At 51.1% G+C, this 19,083-nt stretch overlaps 1 protein-coding gene across 1 annotated transcript in view; it reads right to left on the minus strand.

Annotated features, from left to right (window-relative positions):
* The window catches only part of LOC112617118 (metalloreductase STEAP3-like), a 42,277-nt gene that overhangs the window by 19,117 nt on the left and 4,077 nt on the right, over nt 1-19,083 (minus strand). The window contains exons 2-3 of the mRNA XM_025373838.1: nt 15,477-15,894; nt 423-922 (exon numbers count right to left, since the gene is read on the minus strand). Coding sequence (XP_025229623.1) covers nt 423-922; nt 15,477-15,498 — 522 coding nt within the window. The 5' untranslated portion in view covers nt 15,499-15,894. The remainder of the gene's footprint in view (nt 1-422; nt 923-15,476; nt 15,895-19,083) is intronic.

Genomic DNA, 19,083 nt, shown 5'->3' on the forward strand with positions numbered 1-19,083 from the left:
CACGAGGTCAGGAGATCGAGACCATCCTGGCTAACACAGTGAAACCCCGTCTCTACTAAAATACAAAAAAAAAAAAAAAATTAGCCGGGCGGGCGCCTGTACTCCCAGCTACTTGGGAGGCTGAGGCAGGAGAATGGCATGAACCTGGGGGGCGGGGCTTGCAGTGAGCTGAGATCTGGCCACTGCACTCCAGCCTGGGCAACAGAGCCAGACTCCGTCTCAAAAAAAAAAAAAAAAAAAAAAAAAAATCATTAATATCTTTGAGCCTCAATTTCCTCTTCTGTAAAATGGAATTTTGCAGTGATGCAGGATTAGCTATGATAATATACCAAAAAAAAAGAGCCTGGCATGCTGGCAGCACTCAGTGAAAATTAGCCATTTATATTTATTGTTATGATGGATATTATTCCCCCAGAACTTACCTGCCTGTTACCATCCCTCGGGCCAGCCTGCAGGGTCCAGGCGGAGATGACATTGAAGGCCTTGACCACTGTGCAGGTGGGGAAGAGGGAGGCCAGGTACTCAGCATTGGACTCACGATGCTGAAGGTGCTCTTGCTCTGTAGGGTTGCTCACATCCACCAGGATCTTGCCAGCCAGCTGCTCACTGAGACTGCACAGTGAAGAGTAGTGCTCCCGGAACACAGCCACAAAGATGACCTCTGGGGAGCTCACTGCCTCCTCCTGGAAAGTCACTTGGGCCGCTGAGGGGAACAGCCCGGCTGTGCGTTTGGGGTTGCGGCTCCCCACCACCACTTTGAAGCCAGAGCCCACCAGGCGTGTGGCCAGGGAGCGGGCAAAGTCCCCGCTACCCAGGATGCCCACTTTGGGGGCCTCATCAGGGACCTTGGCAAGGCTGCTATCGCTGTCCACCAGGTGGAGGCTGATCAGTGGCTTGTCCATCTCTCCTGACATCTTGATGGCTGCAAGAGAAGTCAGGAACCTGGTCAGTGGAGGGCTCCTGGACTGCCCCTTCTGCCACCTCCCTCCTCTTATACATCGTAACTACACGGCAGTCAGACATTCATCCAGCAAGTGTTCACCGAGTGCTACCACATGTCAGCACCAGGGGAACGAGGTGAGCACAACACAGCCCCTTCCCTGGGGAGAACACAGACTCAGGAAGAGCAGGGAGGACTTCTGCCCTCCACCCTTTGTCCCTCCTGCTGAATTATTTCCTCGGGGAAAAGCTGGCAGAGTGAGAGTGCTGGGAAAGGGGACTCTGGAATTTCCATGACCAACGTGATGCAGTGCCATACTTCTTTTCAAAAGGATGATGCAATGGACAGTGTCACTAGCCAGGAGTGACCATCTAACCCCAACCTCACCATCGCTGGGTGTTTGATGACCAGGAAGGGTGAGCATGTCCCTATACCTGTCTACATTTTGCATCTTGGAGCAGTTCTTCTTATGCTCTCCCTGACGGATGGTGAACAGCTTGAGGGCAGGACCTCATGTCATCTGACCTTGGATCTCACTGTGTATCATAGTCTGGCACAGAGGCAGTGCTCAGTGTTTGCTGAATGAATGAATGAATGAATGAACACCAAACCCTGATCTCTGAGGGCAGGACTGGAGAGACATGTGAATGGGCCCCTAAGATAGGGTGGGTGCCCTGCGATCTTCTTTGCTGAGCCCAAGATATGAGTGGATGTGGAGGAAACCCTGGACTCAGGCCAGCAGTCTACAGTAAACTTGGATGGGAAAAATTATTATATATTAATTGTCACCAACTTCTAACTAAAATTTGCTGTTTCCTTTAAGTATGAAGGTAGGCAACATAATTTTTCATTAACACTGGCCAAGATTATATCATAAATTTACCTGTAAATAGTTTATCCTAATACTATTTAAATTAAGCACAAATTTAAAACTATGCTAGCCAGGTGCAGTGACTCACACCTGTTATCTTAGCACTTTAGGAGGTCAAAGCAGGAGAATGGCTTGAGGTCAGGAGTTCAAGGCCAGCCTGGGCCACATAGGGAGGTCCCATCTCTAAAACAATAATAATAATAAAAAAATTAGCCAGGCACAGCGGCATATGCCTGTAGTCCCAGCTACTCAGGACACTGAGGCAGGAGGATCGCTTAGCCCAGGAGTTGAAGACTGAAGTGATGACACCACTGAACTCCAGCTTGGGTGACAGAGCAAGGCTGTCTCAAAATAATAATAATAATAATAATAATAATAATAATACTAAAATAAAGTAAAAATAAAATTATGGTAGACATTAGATCTGCCACTAGAGCTTGTTATTTAATGTGCTAATAAAGAAGCATGCATAATGCTACTGTAGTCTTTTTTAAAAAATATTTTCACCGTGTTTCCATGTAATATGTTTCCTTTGTAACCCTAGGCTATTTTATTTGGCGCATGTAAGAACATTATTCTGAGCAGAAGTCCACAAGCTTCACTAGCCTACAGTTCCACAGGGCTTAAGAACCCCTGCCCCGAGGCAGCAGAGCCGTTGGAGTGACTTTCGACACCCTGCATAGGTGTCGGCCTCTTCCCACTTTTCCACAACACTCTCCTGGAACCTCTGGACACCTGACCAGGTGAGGAGTGGGTCCAGGGACTGACACAAAGATGGGGCAGGGGGACCAGGAGGCTGGGCCCGGCTCTGCTACGAAACAGCTGTGTGTCTTCAGACAAGTCTGTGTACCTCCCTGGGCCCCAGCTTCCATCTTTGTCAATGGAGTTCACAATCTCTGCTCTCAGATGACAAACAATGCAATCTTAAGAGGTTTTCGAAACTGTGGTTGTTCCTTTTACAAGGCAGCAGCAGCAGCTCCTGTTAACGGAATGCCTACCATACACCCATCACTGCTGTCGGGCCTTTCCTCGGGTGATGGGCCTCTGGTCCTCGCAGGAACCCCAGCAGGTAGATTCAGTTATCATTCCCACTTTACAGAGGAGGGAACTGAGGCTCAGGGAGGCTCAGGAACTTGTGTCAGGCAGCACAAATAATTGAGGGGAGGAAGAGCAGGAGGCAGGTCTGTCTGCCTCGGCAGTCAGAGCTTCACTCCGTCTTACTGCCCAGACAGAGAACAGCGAGCTTTCCAGAGATGTCCCAGATGGCTGCGGAGCTGGAACCACAGTGGCTGGGACGAGAGGCCAGCTGGAAGGAGGTGCATTCTCAGTGTCAAGAGTCAGGGGACGTGTGTTCCTGTCCTGCCTCTGCCAGCGTGGGAAATTCCCTTAGCCTCTTGCCCTTCTTTAACGTGGTTTTCAAACATGGCCTTGCCTGTCACAGGATAGCAGGGATTGACTGATGTGAGACACTGAGGGGTTGCTTTTGTGGGGATCGTGCTTCCCGAGTCCACAGATGGGGACACACCTGCACAGACATGCAGGCACCCGCCAAGACCCCCACCCCACACACGCTGGGCGCAGCCACCCTGAGAAGAGGAGACGATGTTTTCTGCCTGGTTCTAGGAGCGTTTCCTGGGTGGTAAGTTACATTTTGTAGGTGACAACGGGCCTCCTGACCCATCCTATAGTGAGTCCACGGCAGGCGGGTCTGCACCAGGCCCACAAGGCTGCTCAGTCCAGGAGCCGAGCTCTAGAGCCAGACCGCCTGGATTCTGGTCCTGACTCTGCCGCATTTGAACTGTGTGACCATGGGCCTGTCTGTGCCTCAGTTTTCTCAGCTATAAAAGGGAGACCATCGCAGCACTTCCCTTATGGTCAGGTTATAGGAGTAAATAAGTCAATTGTGCAAAGCACTTAGAACAGTGCTGGGCACATAATAAGCACCCAGCAAATGGCATTCAGTAATCACTAAGCAAACACTGGCTGCCAACAGAAACGAAGCTCCATGCCAGCAGCAGGGCCCAGGCGAAGGGAGGGTAGAAGACCCTGCCGGCACCCCTTCGACCCCAGGGAAGGAGGATGAAGAGCTGGGTGACAGTTATGTCAGCCCAAGGGCCTTGCAGATGGCCTCAGGGCTCACAGGCCAGCATCTGCGATTTGGGCCAAGGTGAATTCAAATCCCTCTTCTCCTGCAATCGGGAGGGCCAAGGCTCCCCTTGTGGTCAGTCAAGGCTGGGATAGATACACCCAGGCCTGTCCCCAACCACAGGGAGACACAAGTCCCGGGGAGTTTTGCCCTGATGGGGAGGAAGAGTAGCCACTCTGAGGCCTCCGGACCATCTTTCCAACATTTGCTAACGATTTGGTTGATCCTAAGTAGGATCCCTCCGGACAGAAGCCTTTCCTCTATGTCTGCCTTCTCTGTCCCCCCTCCCTCCCCTCTCCTGAGTGACTTTGTGCTGAACACCCCTAAGCATATGAAGATGAGTGAGAAGTGGTCCCCACCCCGAGGACTTACAAGCTAGTGCGTGCTGGGGGAAAAGGGGCTTGAATAAGACCCGCCGCTGATGACTGGACATGGGGCAGCTAGAGACAGAGCTCAGGCATGGCACAGGTATGGCCCGGGCTCTTGCCCAGGGGGCAGCTGAAGGAGAAGCCAGGGCGGCTTCACTCAGACGTGCATCTGAGGATCCCTGAAAAACCTCGAATGATTTACCTCGAAAGGAAACTGAACCAGCCCAAAGTGAAGCCAGGCAAGCAGATCCAGATTCTGAGTCCTGTCTTTGTTGAACGCCAAAGCTAATCACAGGTGGGAAGGGATTGCCGGGGCGGGGCCTTGAGGGTGTTGCTCAGAACCTGACTCGGTGTCTGCTCCCTTCCAGGGAGCTGATATGGAGGCTGCCACAGCCGAGGGGAGCTGGTCCCAGCTCTGCCTCTAACTGGCGCTGGGACATAGGTGGTCCCTGGACCTCTCTGGGTGGCTTCTCTAACAGGAGCTGCTGCACCAGCTCAGCTCTAAGCCCCTTTCAGCCCCAGCAGTCTAGGGAGCTATGAAAAGTCCTAGACTTATGGTTCTAAGGGGCCTTGCTTTCCAGCTGTAGGATAAATGAAACTAAACATTAAGCACCTCCAAAGCTTCTCTTGCCACCAAAATGCAGTCTGCAACAGGAAAACGCCTGCTTGTAATGCCGCCTTGTGTTGCTCCCTAGACGGCCTCTTCCTTGACCTTTCTGATGCAGGAGCAGAGCCGCTTGGCTGGGAGGAGTCAGGCAGGTGGTTAAAGGCCTGGGGAGAAATCATGGCCTCAAACGTCATTCAGTAGCTTGGTGCCTTTGGGCAAGTTACATAGCTTCTCTGTGCCTTAGTTCCCTCACCTTTAAAACGGAACGCTAATTATACCTCTCTAAAGGCTGTTCGAAGATGAAATGAGTTAATATGTGTAAAAGCTCAGAGCTCTTTTCTGATTGGTTGTATGTGCACTTGTGTTTCCTAATCTTGTGTGTGTGTGTGTGTGTGTGTGTGTGTGCACGTGTCCTACTCTTGTGTGCATGTGTGCTGTGTGTACTCTTCTCTAACTTCTTCATGGACGGTGGCCACGTTCAATTCTTCTGCCCCCTCCTGATGCTCAGCGTGAGCCCTCCTGCTGAAGGCGGCAGGGGTTGGGGGCAGGACAGGTGGTACATGTCCTGGAAGTCTCAGAGGCCTGTCCCTGCGGCCTGAGGTGAGGGTGTGACTAATCCTGTCTGGGCCCTGGTTCCCTGGGGGTTCTATTTATAGAACTGGAGAGGGAGCAGACGGGATCAGATTGCAGCTCTGTGGGCCGAGGCCTGTCTCCTGCATGCAGACCTGCCCACCTCTCCTCCCAAGCTGTGGACAGAACTGCATGGAGGCTCGGGTGTCCCGGTCCCCTCTGGGTCTCTGCCCAGGCTTGTCTGTCCCCTCCCTCTTTCCGGCAGAACTACAGCCTGTATTTATGGCTGGGAGCCACGCCTGGCCCATGGGCCTGCCTGCCAGCTGCTGTCTGCTCTTGTGCAGGTCACTAATGGTTAGCGGTATGACATCCACAGTCCCCTGGCCTCTTCTTCATGGACACTGATCACCTTTCAGACATGAGTGGCCGGGGCAGGCTGTGGCCACGGAGAGTTTGCTGTGAGGTCGGTGTGGACGGAGGGGCTGGGGCCACCGACAATCGGAGGCTGGCTGTGGTACCCCGCAGCTAAATGGAGAAGGGGCAGCCTGCAGGCCAAGAACGGGGTGTCTCCCACACCTCCCATGTGGGGACTGACTGAGCAAGGAGAGAGAAAATAACCCAGTTCTTGTCCTCAAGCAGCCCACAGTTATCTTCAATTTTTTTAAAAAATTGTTATTTATTTATTTATTTATTGAGGCAGAGTCTTGCTCTGTCGCCAGGCTGGAGTGCAGTGGCGCGATCTCGACTCACTGCAACCTCTGCCTCCCAGGTTCAAGCAATTCTCCTGTCTCAGACTTCTGAGTAGCTGGGACTACAGGCGCATGCTACCACGTCCGGCTACTTAATTTTCAATTAAAAAATTATTTTTAATCTGGTCAGTAAAATTACATTTGGGGGCACATATTCCTATTACTGCCCTATTTCTTTATAAGTAAAATACATTGAAAATGTACACTTATGCAGCAGTGCCCTATAACGTTGTATGTGGTATAGATCATATGTAAACAAATGTAGGTGCAAGGGAGGCTCTGTATGTCCTCCCTGCTCTCAGGGAATGAGCCTTAACAAGCCCCGAGGAAGTCCACACACACCCTGGAGACCTTTTCCCCCTGGGAGGGCCAGGCAGTGGACTAAAGTGTTCAAGGTCTCCTGACAAGGGCACTGACTTCCGACAGCGGGGACTGGGAGGATTCCTGCAGGAGGTGGGCCTGAGCTGAGCCTTGACGAATTGAGAGTGAGCCCAAGAAAAGCACTTCAGAAAGAGGGGCCTGCATTGAGCAAAGGGGGCCCAGGATGGCCCAGAGTGCAGGCACATATCAGCAGTGCATGTCCCTGGGTGAACGAGTATGTGCCCACAACCAGCACCGGGGCTCAGCAAGTCACAGGTGAAAACATCAGTTCTTGCACACAGCCTGGCCAACATGGTGATACCCCATCCCTACTAAAAGTACAAACATTACCCGGGCGTGGTGACGCGTGCCTGTAATCCTAGCTACTCCGGAGGCTGAAGCAGGAGAATCGCTTGAACCTGTGAGGCGGAGGTTGCAGTGAGCCGAGATCGCGCCACTGCACTCCAGGCTGGGCGACAGGGTGAGACTCCGTCTCAAACAAAAACCAACCAAACAAACAAAAAACAAATTCTTGCACAGAACTCTTTTCTAGACTGAAAACGTGTAGCGAGGGAAAGAGGAAGGAACTGGGTCTGGGGTCTACCCTGAGTATCTTCTCACTGGGAGGTACTGGACATGTCAGTCCTTTCTCTAACCTGTTTTTTCATATGTAAAATGAAAATACTGATTTTCCCTCAAGGGCATGAAGTAGCCAAGGCCCATATACACCTGGGGCATTGCTCTGTGGCTGGGCTGTTTCTGGGAGTCCTTCCCCTGTGGTCTTTCTTTTCACGTGCTCCTTGTCCACCCCCTGCCCCCACTTCCCTGAGCTTTGGGAGGGCAGGATCGCTGTGTTTTGTTCCACACGCACCCAGAACCCCGCACCATGCCCGGCACACTGTAGAGGTTCTGTGCCTCTCTCTGCCTGACTGCATACACCACTGGAGCCTAGGTAGCCTCTGGGGGCAGAAATCCTTCCGAAATGCAGTACAAAATCAGATCCTCATCCAGCACCCCAGGGATCACCCCAGCCTGCCTGGGGTTCATCTTCAGTTTTCACAGAGCGTTTGTATAAGCTCTGCCTCTTCTCTCATCCTCAGGCCTTTATGGGCACTGTCTGTCTGCCTGCTCGCCTCTGAAAGGCCCCCAGGTCCTGCTAATTCGCTGCTGAGGAAATCGAAAGAGTACAACATTGAGAAAGTGAAAAGCCAACTTGGAATGGAGAAAAGTTTGGCAAATCATATATCTGAGAAGGGGACCTATTTCTAAATATCTGAAGAACTCTTACACCTCGGTATTAAAAAGACAAACAACCAAAAAAAAAAAAAAAAAAAAAAGACAAACAACCTACATAAAGTGGGCAAAAGACTGGAAAAGACACTTCTCCAAAAAAGATATACAAATGCCCATGAAAAGATGTTCAGCGTCATTAGCCCTCAGGGAAATGCAAATGAAAACCACAATGAGATACCACTTCACGCCCACTAGGATGGCTACAATGATAGATTTTTTTAAAACACAGGGAGGATATGGAGAAATCAGAACCCTCCTACACTGCTGCTGGGATTGTGAAATGGTGCAGCCGCCGTGGAGAACAGCCTGGGAGTTGTTCAAAACATTAAACAGAGTTTCTATATGACCCAGCAACTCTACTACTCTATATATCCAAGAGAAGGAAAAACGTATATCCACACAAAAACATTTTCACCCATTATTCATAATACGCAAAAAGTGGAAACAATTCAAACGTCCATCAACTGAGAAAGGGTTAAACAAAATGTGGCCTATCCATCCAGTGGAATAATATTCAGCCATAAAGAGAAACTAAGTACCCGTCCATGCTCCAACAGGGATGAACCTTGAAAGCATTACTCTAAGTGAAAGAAGCCAGTTACAAAAGGCCAGACATTACATAATTTCATTTATATAAATGTCTAGAATAAGCAAATCAATAGAGACAGAAAGTAGATGAGTGGTTGCCAGAATGGGGGATTTGGAGAAAATGGGGAGTGACTGCTCACAGGTACACAGTTTCTTTTTGGGGTGATGGAAATATTCCACAGTTGATTATAGTGATGATTACACAACTCTGAATACACTAAAAACCATTGAATTGTATACTTTGAATGGGCGAGTTGCATGGTAATGTGAGGTATAGCTCAATAAAGTTATTTAAAAAGTTGTTACTTAAAAAAGGAAATTGAGATACGGCAGACTGCTACTAGTGTGCGTAAACCAAGAGTAAACATGTTTTGAATGAGAGCTTAAGCACGCTCCATGAGCCTAATCATTGGATGGATTTTGTAACACCATTTGGTGGCTGCTGTGGTTTGGAGGTTTGTCCCCCCAAAACCTCATGTTGAAATCTGATCTCCAATACTGGAGGTGCACCTAGTAAAAGGTGTTTGGGTCATGGGGGTGGATTCCCTCCCTGGCTTTGGGGCGGGCAGAGGGGCAAGTAAGTTCCCTGTTAATTCTCACTGTATTAGTTTCCTCGAAAGCAGCTTGTTAAAAAGAGCCTGATACCCCCCTCCCCTCTCTCTCTCTTGCTTCCTCTGTCCCCAGGTGATCTCTGCACACATGGTACAGATGAGGAAATGGGGCTCAGGAAGGTGAAGTGACTTGCCCAGGCCACCAGCTAGCAAGTGGTCAGGTGGGATACAAATCCACCCCTCTGCTGGGCCCTTGCTGGCTGACCTTGCAGTTTACTAAGGTGACTGATCCGGAATAAATCCAGAGCATTCAAATGTTTGCCTTTCTTTGGCCTCCACCATGAGCGGAAGCAGCCTGAGGCCCTCCCCAGATGCAGATGCCTCATCGTGAACTTTCCAGCCATCAGAGTCATGGACTAAAAAAACCTTTTCTCTTTACAAATTCCCCAGCCTCAGGTATTCCTTCATAGCAACACAAAGACCACACTAACACAGTGACTCTGCAACCTTCTGAAGTTATTTCCTGTTTGTTTTCCACATAATTGAGGTTCTTAAGCCCCATGACCTCTGGACAACTGAGGCTTATATAATCAGTACCATTACCTGTTGTTGTTGTAAAAATGGTGCCTTGGGCTAAACTGTCCTCTTGGCCTTTGCTCACACAGCTACTTCTCTGCCATCCATGCAAGCAGAGAGCCATTCCAGGGCCCAGGGGATGATGTGTGTGTGCCAAGTGCCCAGGTCTGAGGTCTACCCCACCAGCTCCTGGGTCAGTGAAGAGGGCAGATGTGTTCCAGGGAGTGTGGGGGAGGCGCCATCTGCTACTCACCCACATGGCTGAGGGTTTATAGCAGGATGTGCAGGTGGAAACATGCACACAGCTGCAAATCTTCTAAGTCCCTCTTCCTCCTAAAGTCATCTCTTCCCTAAGCAGGATCATTTCAGCCCCTGGGACTCTAAATAACACAGCTGAAGCCACAATTTGTCACTGAGAGCTTCCCTAGCCAGGCCAGGCCACTCCCCACAATGCAGTCAATGGGACATAGGTCCCACCATGCAGCCAACAGGACATGGGCTCAGGAAAGCATTAGAACACTCTGGATTTATTCCAAATCAGTCACCTTAGTAAACTGCAAGGTCAACCAGCAAGGGCCCAGCAGAGGGATGGATTTTCATAACCCACCCGACCACTTGCTAGCTGGTGGCCCGGCCAAGTCACTTCACCTTCATGAGCCCCATTTCCTCATCTGCACTATGGGGTGATGTTCCTCACTTTAATGAGGTGTAGGAAGGATTATATGAGACAAATAAAGTGCTATGCTCTGGGCCTTTTAATTTGCTCATTTTTTATTTTATTCCTCTCTAGGATAATTTGTAAATCTTCTTGTCCGAGTAAAGCAGAAATAGATGCACCCAAATCAATACACGGTGTTCTCTGCCTAATGGAAAAATTTACTTTAAAATTTTCTAAAAATGTGCTCTAAGATAGTGGCCTGGAGGGACATACCCACTTCTCCCCAAGACAATTGGAGGAAAAGACCTGCTGCTATTTGGGACTTGGGAGTGGGAAGAAGATGGGGGAAGAGCAGAGCAGGAGATCTGGGGTGGAAGGAAGAGTAGGAGGGTCTGCTGCTCAGGGCTACAGCCCTGGTGGTTGGGAACTGGGGCACTGGGCTCCTTGAGCCCTCTAGGGGATGCTGGTCCTAACATCTGGCTGCCTGCCAGGGACAGTCATGCCACTGGGGTCTCCAGGCCACTTACCCTTGCAAGGATCAAGCCCACACCAACTGCTCCTCTGCCTCCATGGCCCTCCAGAGCAATCGGTCTCACTGGACAGTACTGTTTTCTCTCCTGTCTATCTTCTCCCCAACTCCAAGCTCCTCAAAGTGAGAACTAAGTAAAACTCACGTTTGCAAACCCCAGCACTTAGGACACATCAGGTCAAACTTGAGCTGCATCAGGGTCACCTGGAGGACTGATGAAAACATATTGCTGGGCTCCACATTCAGAATTGCTGGTGCTGCTGGTGTGGGGACCACACTTTGAAAAACACAGCGTAGGTGCTTCAGGAAAGGGCTGTGGAAGGGGTGAATGAACTAACCACTCACTTGCATGCAAGAGCAACTCTGTTTTGACTTTTTTTTCCCTGGGTCTTTACAGTTGGCCCAGCTCCCAGACCACTTGGTCCAGAAAGTCCTCCCTGCTCATAGGGACTTCGCGTATTCATGCTCTCTCTGAGCTCCTCTAGGTCTTGAGGGTCACATGTATATGCCCTGTCCCTACACACCCCTTGGCTGCCCAGAGCTGGGTCTCTCAGGTGAGAAGAAGGTGATCAGTCATCGTGGCATTGTTAGCTGAGTCAATGAAACGAATCCCATGGGGACCACTCCCTGGCTACATGTGGGTCATTAGGCCCACTGCAGGCTGGGGAGGGAAGCAGTTCTAGGGGACCATAAAGATCTTGGGGATCCGGGAGTCCCCTAACATCTTGACTGGGAGGATATTCCCAAAGGACAGAGTCTCCTGGCTGACCAAGAATCCAGATGGCCTGCCTGCCAACCAGGAGTCTCTCACTACCGTGCTTTGACAGCCCAGCCTGGGAGAACTGCTCACTGGGACAGTTCATTACTACCCACTGCCAGCGTATGGGAAGGAAGATGGTCAGTGCCGGATGGGAAAGGGAAGAGGAAAGCCCAACCGTCAGCACCAAGGCCAGGGGCTTGAAGCAGCAGAGGGGGTGGGGCATGCTCAAGCCCTAGGGTCCCTTTGCAGCACAACTTTAGGAGGTGCCATTTACATAGTAATCGCTGTGGAGAGCGCCCTCTGCACAGCCTGTGCAGTTTTATGCAATGGTCTGTCCTGCCAAACCTCCTCTGAGAAATTCTCTTATTCGTTATTCCCAGAGTACCTGCTGTGTACCCAGCATGGAGCAAGGTGCCAGGGCCATACAGGTAGCCAAAGATGACCTGCCCTCTTAAGGCTCTTGGGAGAAAGGCCAGCTACACAATGCAGGAGCAAAGTGCTGGAATGAGGGGATGACTGGGCACTATGGAGCCAGGGAGGAGGGCTTTACTTTGCCCAGGGAGGCCAGGGAGCTGGACTGTAGGGGCAGCCAGCTCCCTATGGGCCGGTTAGTCCAGCCAGGTTGGAGGCCATCAGGCAATGGCAGCTGAATCTGCAGCCTCAGCATCTGGAGCTGAGTGGTTTCTTGCTTTCCAGGGAGACCTGGAGCTGCACAAACCCTGGGACTGGTGGGTCTTGTAGGCTGTGGCTGCCCCCACCCTTCCCCTTGTTATGGCATAGGATTTACTGAATCAGGGATGGGCCTCAGCCCTGCTCCTGGGCAGGGCAAGCCATGGGAGTAAGGAAAGAGCAGAGTTAGCCAAGACACACAGAGGCAGCTCAGGGTGTCTGCCACGGAGCTCGGCCTGCCTCACATCACCTGATTTTTGGGCTTAGGGATGCACATCTTCTCCTGGTTTGTCCAGCTGCTGCGCTGCCTTTTACTGGAAGCCTCTGAGGGGCCCTCCCCTGCCCCTCAGTGGCCTCTTACTTTGGATTCTCAGGGATACTGGAAGTCGGCCTCCACCCTGTAACTGCTCTGCATGGGGAGAGTCATGCAGCCACTTCCCAACCACCTGCCATGGGCCAGCTCCAACTTTTGCAAGAGCTCTGACTTTTGCAATAGCTTTCACGTTGCCAGAGTCCCAAGAGCTCAAAAGGCTGGTCCTAGAAAGGCTTCTACCTGGGTCTAGGACAGGGAGGACTTCGCGCTCTGGAACTAACTCTGCACTTTTTGTCACATTACCATTGGCTGCACACACTGGTTCTCTTGTCTGTCACCTCATTGGGTGGGGGCCAATAAAAAACTCATTTATGTGCCTCTAGCACCTACTGGGGCCTGGCACACAGTAAGTGCTCAATACATTTCTGTGGTTTGAATGATTTAAGACTAGATTCTGAGGGGAGTATTTGTGAGTCATAGCTGTTCTCCCCAGAACCTAGCTGGGGCTCTCTCATACTCAGTGGTGATGAAATAATAATACTATGAGTTTCTAATCCCTTCTGCAGTTTGGTGACATCGTTAGACCTAGTTAAGCATTTCGCTATTTGATAAACTTAGTAACACTGAGGACGTATGCACAGATGAATTTAAACGCTGGAAATACATATTAGCGAAGAGACTGCTGCAGCTCTGGTCAAAGTGAAAATCAAACACCAGATCTAAGGTGCACTGAGGTGCAGCCTGGTATGGGGGAACTCATGGAAGGAGCCTTCAGGAATGCTGAGTCAATGGCTTCAGGGTTTTTGGAGGCTTCTGGGCCAGGGCATAGCAACCATTTGGAGGGGGTCTGCCCAGTCTCCATTAGGCGGGGGTGTCAGGGCAGGTGAGGCCCGGCTGCTGCCATTGGTAGATGTGCTGTCTCCTTGGCCCTTCCAAACCTGTGTTTGCCTGGTCTGTGTCTCTGGCCACTTCCCACCCAGAGCTCTTGCTTTCTTTCTGCTTAGGTTATAGGCTTAATCTTTTTCCCTGGGAAGTGCCTTTCCCCCAACTAGCTAAATTCAACAGGAAGGCCCGGTGCCTCTACAAGGCAGAATTAAGTTCCCCACCTCTTATCTCTGCGGCACAGGTAACAGGATGCAACAAACATACGGTGGTATGTACTTTCCCTTAGAGGTCCCAGGGGTAGGTGGTGGGGGGGGCCCTACTCCCCATCCTCTCGATCACCCCTCCCCACATGCTAATGTTAGTATTAAAACGAACACCCTTGGATATGAAGAATCAACATCTCCCAGTCAGGTAAAGTGAATAACAGCTTCTGCAAAGTCTTTCCCATTTTATGGATCTGAAATTTACAATGTAAGTCAAAAGCAGGGCACATTTTATGCAAATAAGTTTTCAGGGAAGTCCCCCACCCTGTGACTGCCCCATGTAGCAACTCCGGGCCTCCCCTATAGCGTGAATTCCATCTTCCCCAACAGAGAGGAGCTGGGCAGGCACATCCCAGCACCTAACAAAGGCTGGCATGGGCACAGCTGCAATAACCAGGAGTCAAATGCAGAGAAGTGCCCGCGAGGCAAAGTCGGGGATCGCGCCTGCGTATGTGTGCACAAGGTTTGACCTGTGAAAGGCTATCATTCCTTCTACTTTGCAGAAGAGAAAACAGGCCCAGACAGGTTAAAGGACCTCCTCCGGGCCCCGAGTTGGCTCTTGCCTGCCCTGGTTCCACTGTGCCCTGGGCCTGTCCAGTCCCTGCATTCGAGCTGCCTCTGGGGTGGCGAGGGCCTGCGGCTCATTACTCGGGACGTGAGTAACAGCTGGTCACCCGCTCAGCACCAAGCTTTGGTGTCTTCTGCTTTCTTCCTCTTCGGTTTTCTGTCTCCTCAATGAGCTGCTCTAACTCACACTTTCCAGCCTCTCATTCTCAGGCTGTTTCTGCAAATCCAGAGCTGCCCGCTATCCCCAAACCCCCAGGCTTGGTTCTCACTGGGCCTGGGGTCCAGGAGGCCCCACCTGACCCCAGGTCCCTCTTGCTATCCCACCCCTAGCCTTCCACAGCTGACCTGAGGGGAGAGAGGATGGAGGATGCCAGTCTCAAATCATGGTTTAAAAGCTTGGTTATAGCCATACACATCTAATTGGTATATTTCTATTTTCTCTGTGGGCATTTTCCCTTTCTGATGGACTCTTACAAACATTTTACTGTTATATTTCTTGTAATACTGCCTGGAATCGTTATTTAGACATCATTAAAAAATTATTATATTTTTAAAAGGAAGGCTGAGAAGTTCCTACAAAAGAGAATACAGAAAGCTCAATCACACTCGAGCCAATCCCCACAGAAATACACATGCGCGCAAGGTAGGTCTGATGGAAAAGAGTTTATCATCATACCACTTTGCAAAATAAAAGTGAATGAATAATTTAGAGAGCTTTTTACAAACATCTAGATTTTCGAATCATTCTAGAAAAATCCGGTTCAATGACTCGCAGCAGCAGTTCCGTGCTAAACCAATGCAGAAATGGTTACCAATGAGAAAAATTTACAATTCCCAATGGGCCTGCATTCCACAGAAATGCATCATAAACATTAACATCCTTACACACACACACACACACACACGCAACTGTGTGTGATAAATCCTTGAACCTTTGACTTTTAAAAGCCTCCTGACTTAATAACTTGGACTCCCTTTCCTCAAAAGGGGGCCATGAAAACGTGCAGATGATACATATTTCCCATTTTATACTGCACTTTTTGCAGCCTGTTCCAAGGCAGTACAGATCTCTGGGAGGTGTCAAGTTCCTCGGACCTCCTGGAGATTCAAGGGGCGCCCTCCAGCTGGCCAGGGGTCAGGGGGTTGGGGAGCTGGAGGGAGGGGTTTGCACAGGACCCATGCCACCTTGGATGTGCATCAATGCCAGATTTACCAACAGCAGGCTGGTGCGACATCTGGCTGACATGAGCGTCTGAGGGTCTGGGGCTCTCAGGTCACTCGACAGCCTCACCATGAGGTGAGCCACCTTTCTGGCTCAGTCTCCAACCAGGACAGCCTGGCTTTGGTTCTGACTTTTGGTTTCTCAGGAGACAAGGGACCTGCCAGGGAGAGAGCCAGCTGCCTCCTCCAGCCTGCACGCCAGCTCTTGGCCGCAGGGACTGGACCGGGAGTGGTGACTGATGCTTGGTTGGAGAGTGCACTGAGAGAGCGCAGCTCTGGCCTGCTGCTTCCTGCTCGGGGAGGAAACCTCACTGGTGATAATTAGTGGCTCAGACTCAAGTCTCTTTGCTACAGGAACTGAGGTGGGACGACCAGTAGAACCCAGGATGCATAAAACGAATAAATGTCATCTAATGTGCGCACACACACATGAGAGAGAGAAAGAAAGGGAGAGAGGCATTTACTCTTTGGGATACAAAGGCAAACATAATGGCTGCAGAAAGTGGCAATTTATCAATTTCTGTGGGGGAAATTTATTGCAGTCACCATGGTTGCCACTGGCTTAGTGATAATGCTCTCAGCATTTGGTGCCCACAAAGGCTTCATTGTCATCTTTACTTGCTTGTCAGTGCTCACAATGGGGAGAAAGACAGACAGACAGACAGACCCACAAACAGATGACAGCACTTGTCTCTGGGGCAAAGCCTGGACGGGGGCTGAAGAAGACACAGGCATGTTTCTGCTGGCTGGGGATGGCTTTTCAGTGGACCTTGGAGGCCACATCGGCAGCCCAAAGGAGGCTGGAGGTTTGGAAGCTTTTGTGTTGTTGAAGCGAATTATGTGCAAGTCCATTCTTAGGGATAAGTGTATTCTATTGTTTTCAACTTGTTTGGAACCCAGCGATCTTGGAATAGGGCACATCTAAGTATCCCTGGCATCTTTATCTCAAGCCTGCGTGCAGAACCTGTTTATCAGATCCCTGAGCATCTGATAAACAGGTTCTGGGCAGGTTTCCTCTATCATCACCAAACACCAAGCCAAGGCCTCATTGTGCTCTGTGGCCCCCTGGGTCTCTTCTCTCCTATTGGAATGGAAGCTCCTGTGGGCAGGGCTAGATTGCTGAATCTCTGCGGAGTCCAGCACAGGCCGGTAGGCAGGGACTGACTTCCACTACCCCTCCTTCCAGTCCCTGCCCACTCCACCCCCCACCACAGCCAATGGCATTCCTTCCATCTCAAATCTTGACATCCTCCTGGTGCATCCCAATCCCCCTTCCTTGAAGATCCCAGCCCAAGGCCTTGGGCACTTAAGGCACCGGCCATCTTCCCCAGCCCCCACCCCTGACAATCTCTCCCTGCTTTGAATTCACAGAGGCAGCTGTGTTAGTTGGTGGACCTAGCTGGACAGAGCTGTGTGTGAATTCCGGTCCAGCCATGTGCTAGCTGTGTGACCTTGGGCAGGTTGCGTTCCCTCTCTGTCCTGATGATTAAACAGTGAATGTGAAACCCCTAAACACATGTCTTCCTTAGGACTGCTCTTGTGTGCACCTTTCCTTGCTCTGCTGTGGCCACTCACTGCACATGGCCCCTCTGCCACTCTGGGTGCTCTGTGGTCAGCTGAGGGAGGGACCTATGTGCCCTCCACCCCAGCACATCCTCACACTCCCTCACATCATGCTCTGCTTAGGTGAAGCTGGTGGATACCTGTTGAGCCAGCGGGTCTCAGGCAGTGCTTTCAAATGTTCGTGAACACCAGAATCGCCCGGGCAGTTTAAGTGGGTGGGTTTCTGGGCAGCCCCAGGCCCAGAGTCTCTAGTTCAGTGTGTTGGTGTGGGGTGGACAGGACTCTATTTTCCTATCAAAGCTGCTGGGGGGGTCTCCAGATCTCTTTGGAGAAGCTGCACTGTGAGGAAACCGCACCTGAGGAAAGCAAACCTTTCTGTTGCTTTTGAGAGTACAGGAGCCGGAGAGTATACGTTCCTGGAGGGCTCCAGGTCAGCGGTGACAGCTGCCCCCTGGGGTTCTCACTGAGACCTTGGCTCTACCCCGAGCTCCCTCAGCCTTGGGACTTCCCCTCCTCTCAGCACCCCCCACGCAGCCGCGCCAGATGTTAAAGGTCACGGGAGGGCAAGCAGCAGCCCCACTGGAACTCACACCAGCCCGGGTGACGCAAGGTTTCCAACCTCCAGCCTTCAGATCTGGGAACACCAGGAGGGCAGGGCTTTCCCAGATGCCCGCCCCTCCATCTACCCATCACCCTGATTTCTGGCTGCTGGGCCCAGCACTGTCTTGCTTCCTTCCCTTCCAGTTCCAGGTAGCACCTTCTTTCTGGCCAGTCCAGAGACATCTCCAAGGGCCAGAGGGTCATCTCCAGAGGGCCCGGCGTCACTTCCCACAGCTGCTCTGGCCTTACACCCAGGTTGGGGCGATTTGACGGCCAATGGTGGGTCCTCTCAAACTCCACTGCATTCAGTGTGCTACTGACCCTCGTGCAGGCCTGGATGGTCACCCAGAAAGCCCCCTTGGATGCCAGCAAGCCCACTGTGGCAATATGCAGGCCAGACCTCACCTGGAGGGCCCAGCTCACAGCCACTGTATCCTCTAGCTGTGTACCCAGAGTTCACCTTCAGAGAGACCCTCGCCCTGACTGGGGGTGTACCGTTACCCTCTCAAGCCCACTGGGAAAATCAGGCACCACTCGCCATAGCCTGCTGGCCACCCCACCAGTTGGATGCTTATAGAAATGGGAAGCAGCCGGGCATGGTGGCTCACACCTACAATCCCAGCACTTTGGGAGGCCGAGGCAGGTGGATCACCTGAGGTCAGGAGTTCAAAACCAGCCTGGCCAAACTGGCAAAACCCCGTCTCTACTAATAATACAAAAATTAGCCGGGCGTGGTGGAGCACACCTGTAATCCCAGCTGCTCGGGAGGCTGAGGCAGGAGAATTGCTTGAAATGAGGAGGCAGAGTTTGCAGTGAGCCGAGATGACACCACTGTACTCCAGCCTGGGCGACAGAGCAAGAGTCTGTCTCAAAATAAATACATACATACATACATACATACATACATAAAAGAAATGGGAAACTTGTTCACTCGCAGACCCCAGCATGGCAGTTCTGGGGGCCCTGCTGTCTACACATGACCTGAGACAGCTGACACCACCAAATAAAGCTTAGTGGGCCCATTCACCAACCCCAAATCTCTTTACATGTACCAAAGTCGGCTTTATAATCTTGGGGCAGTATTTTTTTTACAACTTTAAAAAGAAGGCTTACACAGGCGATGTTTGCTGAGTTCCCACCTGGCTCTCATTAAGCAGAAGGCGGAGATGGAGGAAGTCACTGCCTGACTGAGGAACAATCAGTGCTCACCTGTTGCCTGCGCTGCCTGGTAACTGTGGGCATGCAGAAGACAGACTGACTGGGAAGAGTTGAGTATCAAACAATTCTCCAGTGACAGTGTTCTTTTTTTTTTTTTTTTTTTTGAGACGGAGTCTCACTCTGTCGCCCAGGTTGGAGTGCAGTGGCCGGATCTCAGCTCACTGCAAGCTCCGCCTCCCGGGTTCATTCCATTCTCCTGTCTCAGCCTCCCGAGTAGC

Source organism: Theropithecus gelada, unplaced genomic scaffold, assembly GCF_003255815.1.
Source record: "Theropithecus gelada isolate Dixy unplaced genomic scaffold, Tgel_1.0 HiC_scaffold_15883, whole genome shotgun sequence".
NCBI classification, from domain to species: Eukaryota; Metazoa; Chordata; class Mammalia; order Primates; family Cercopithecidae; genus Theropithecus; species Theropithecus gelada.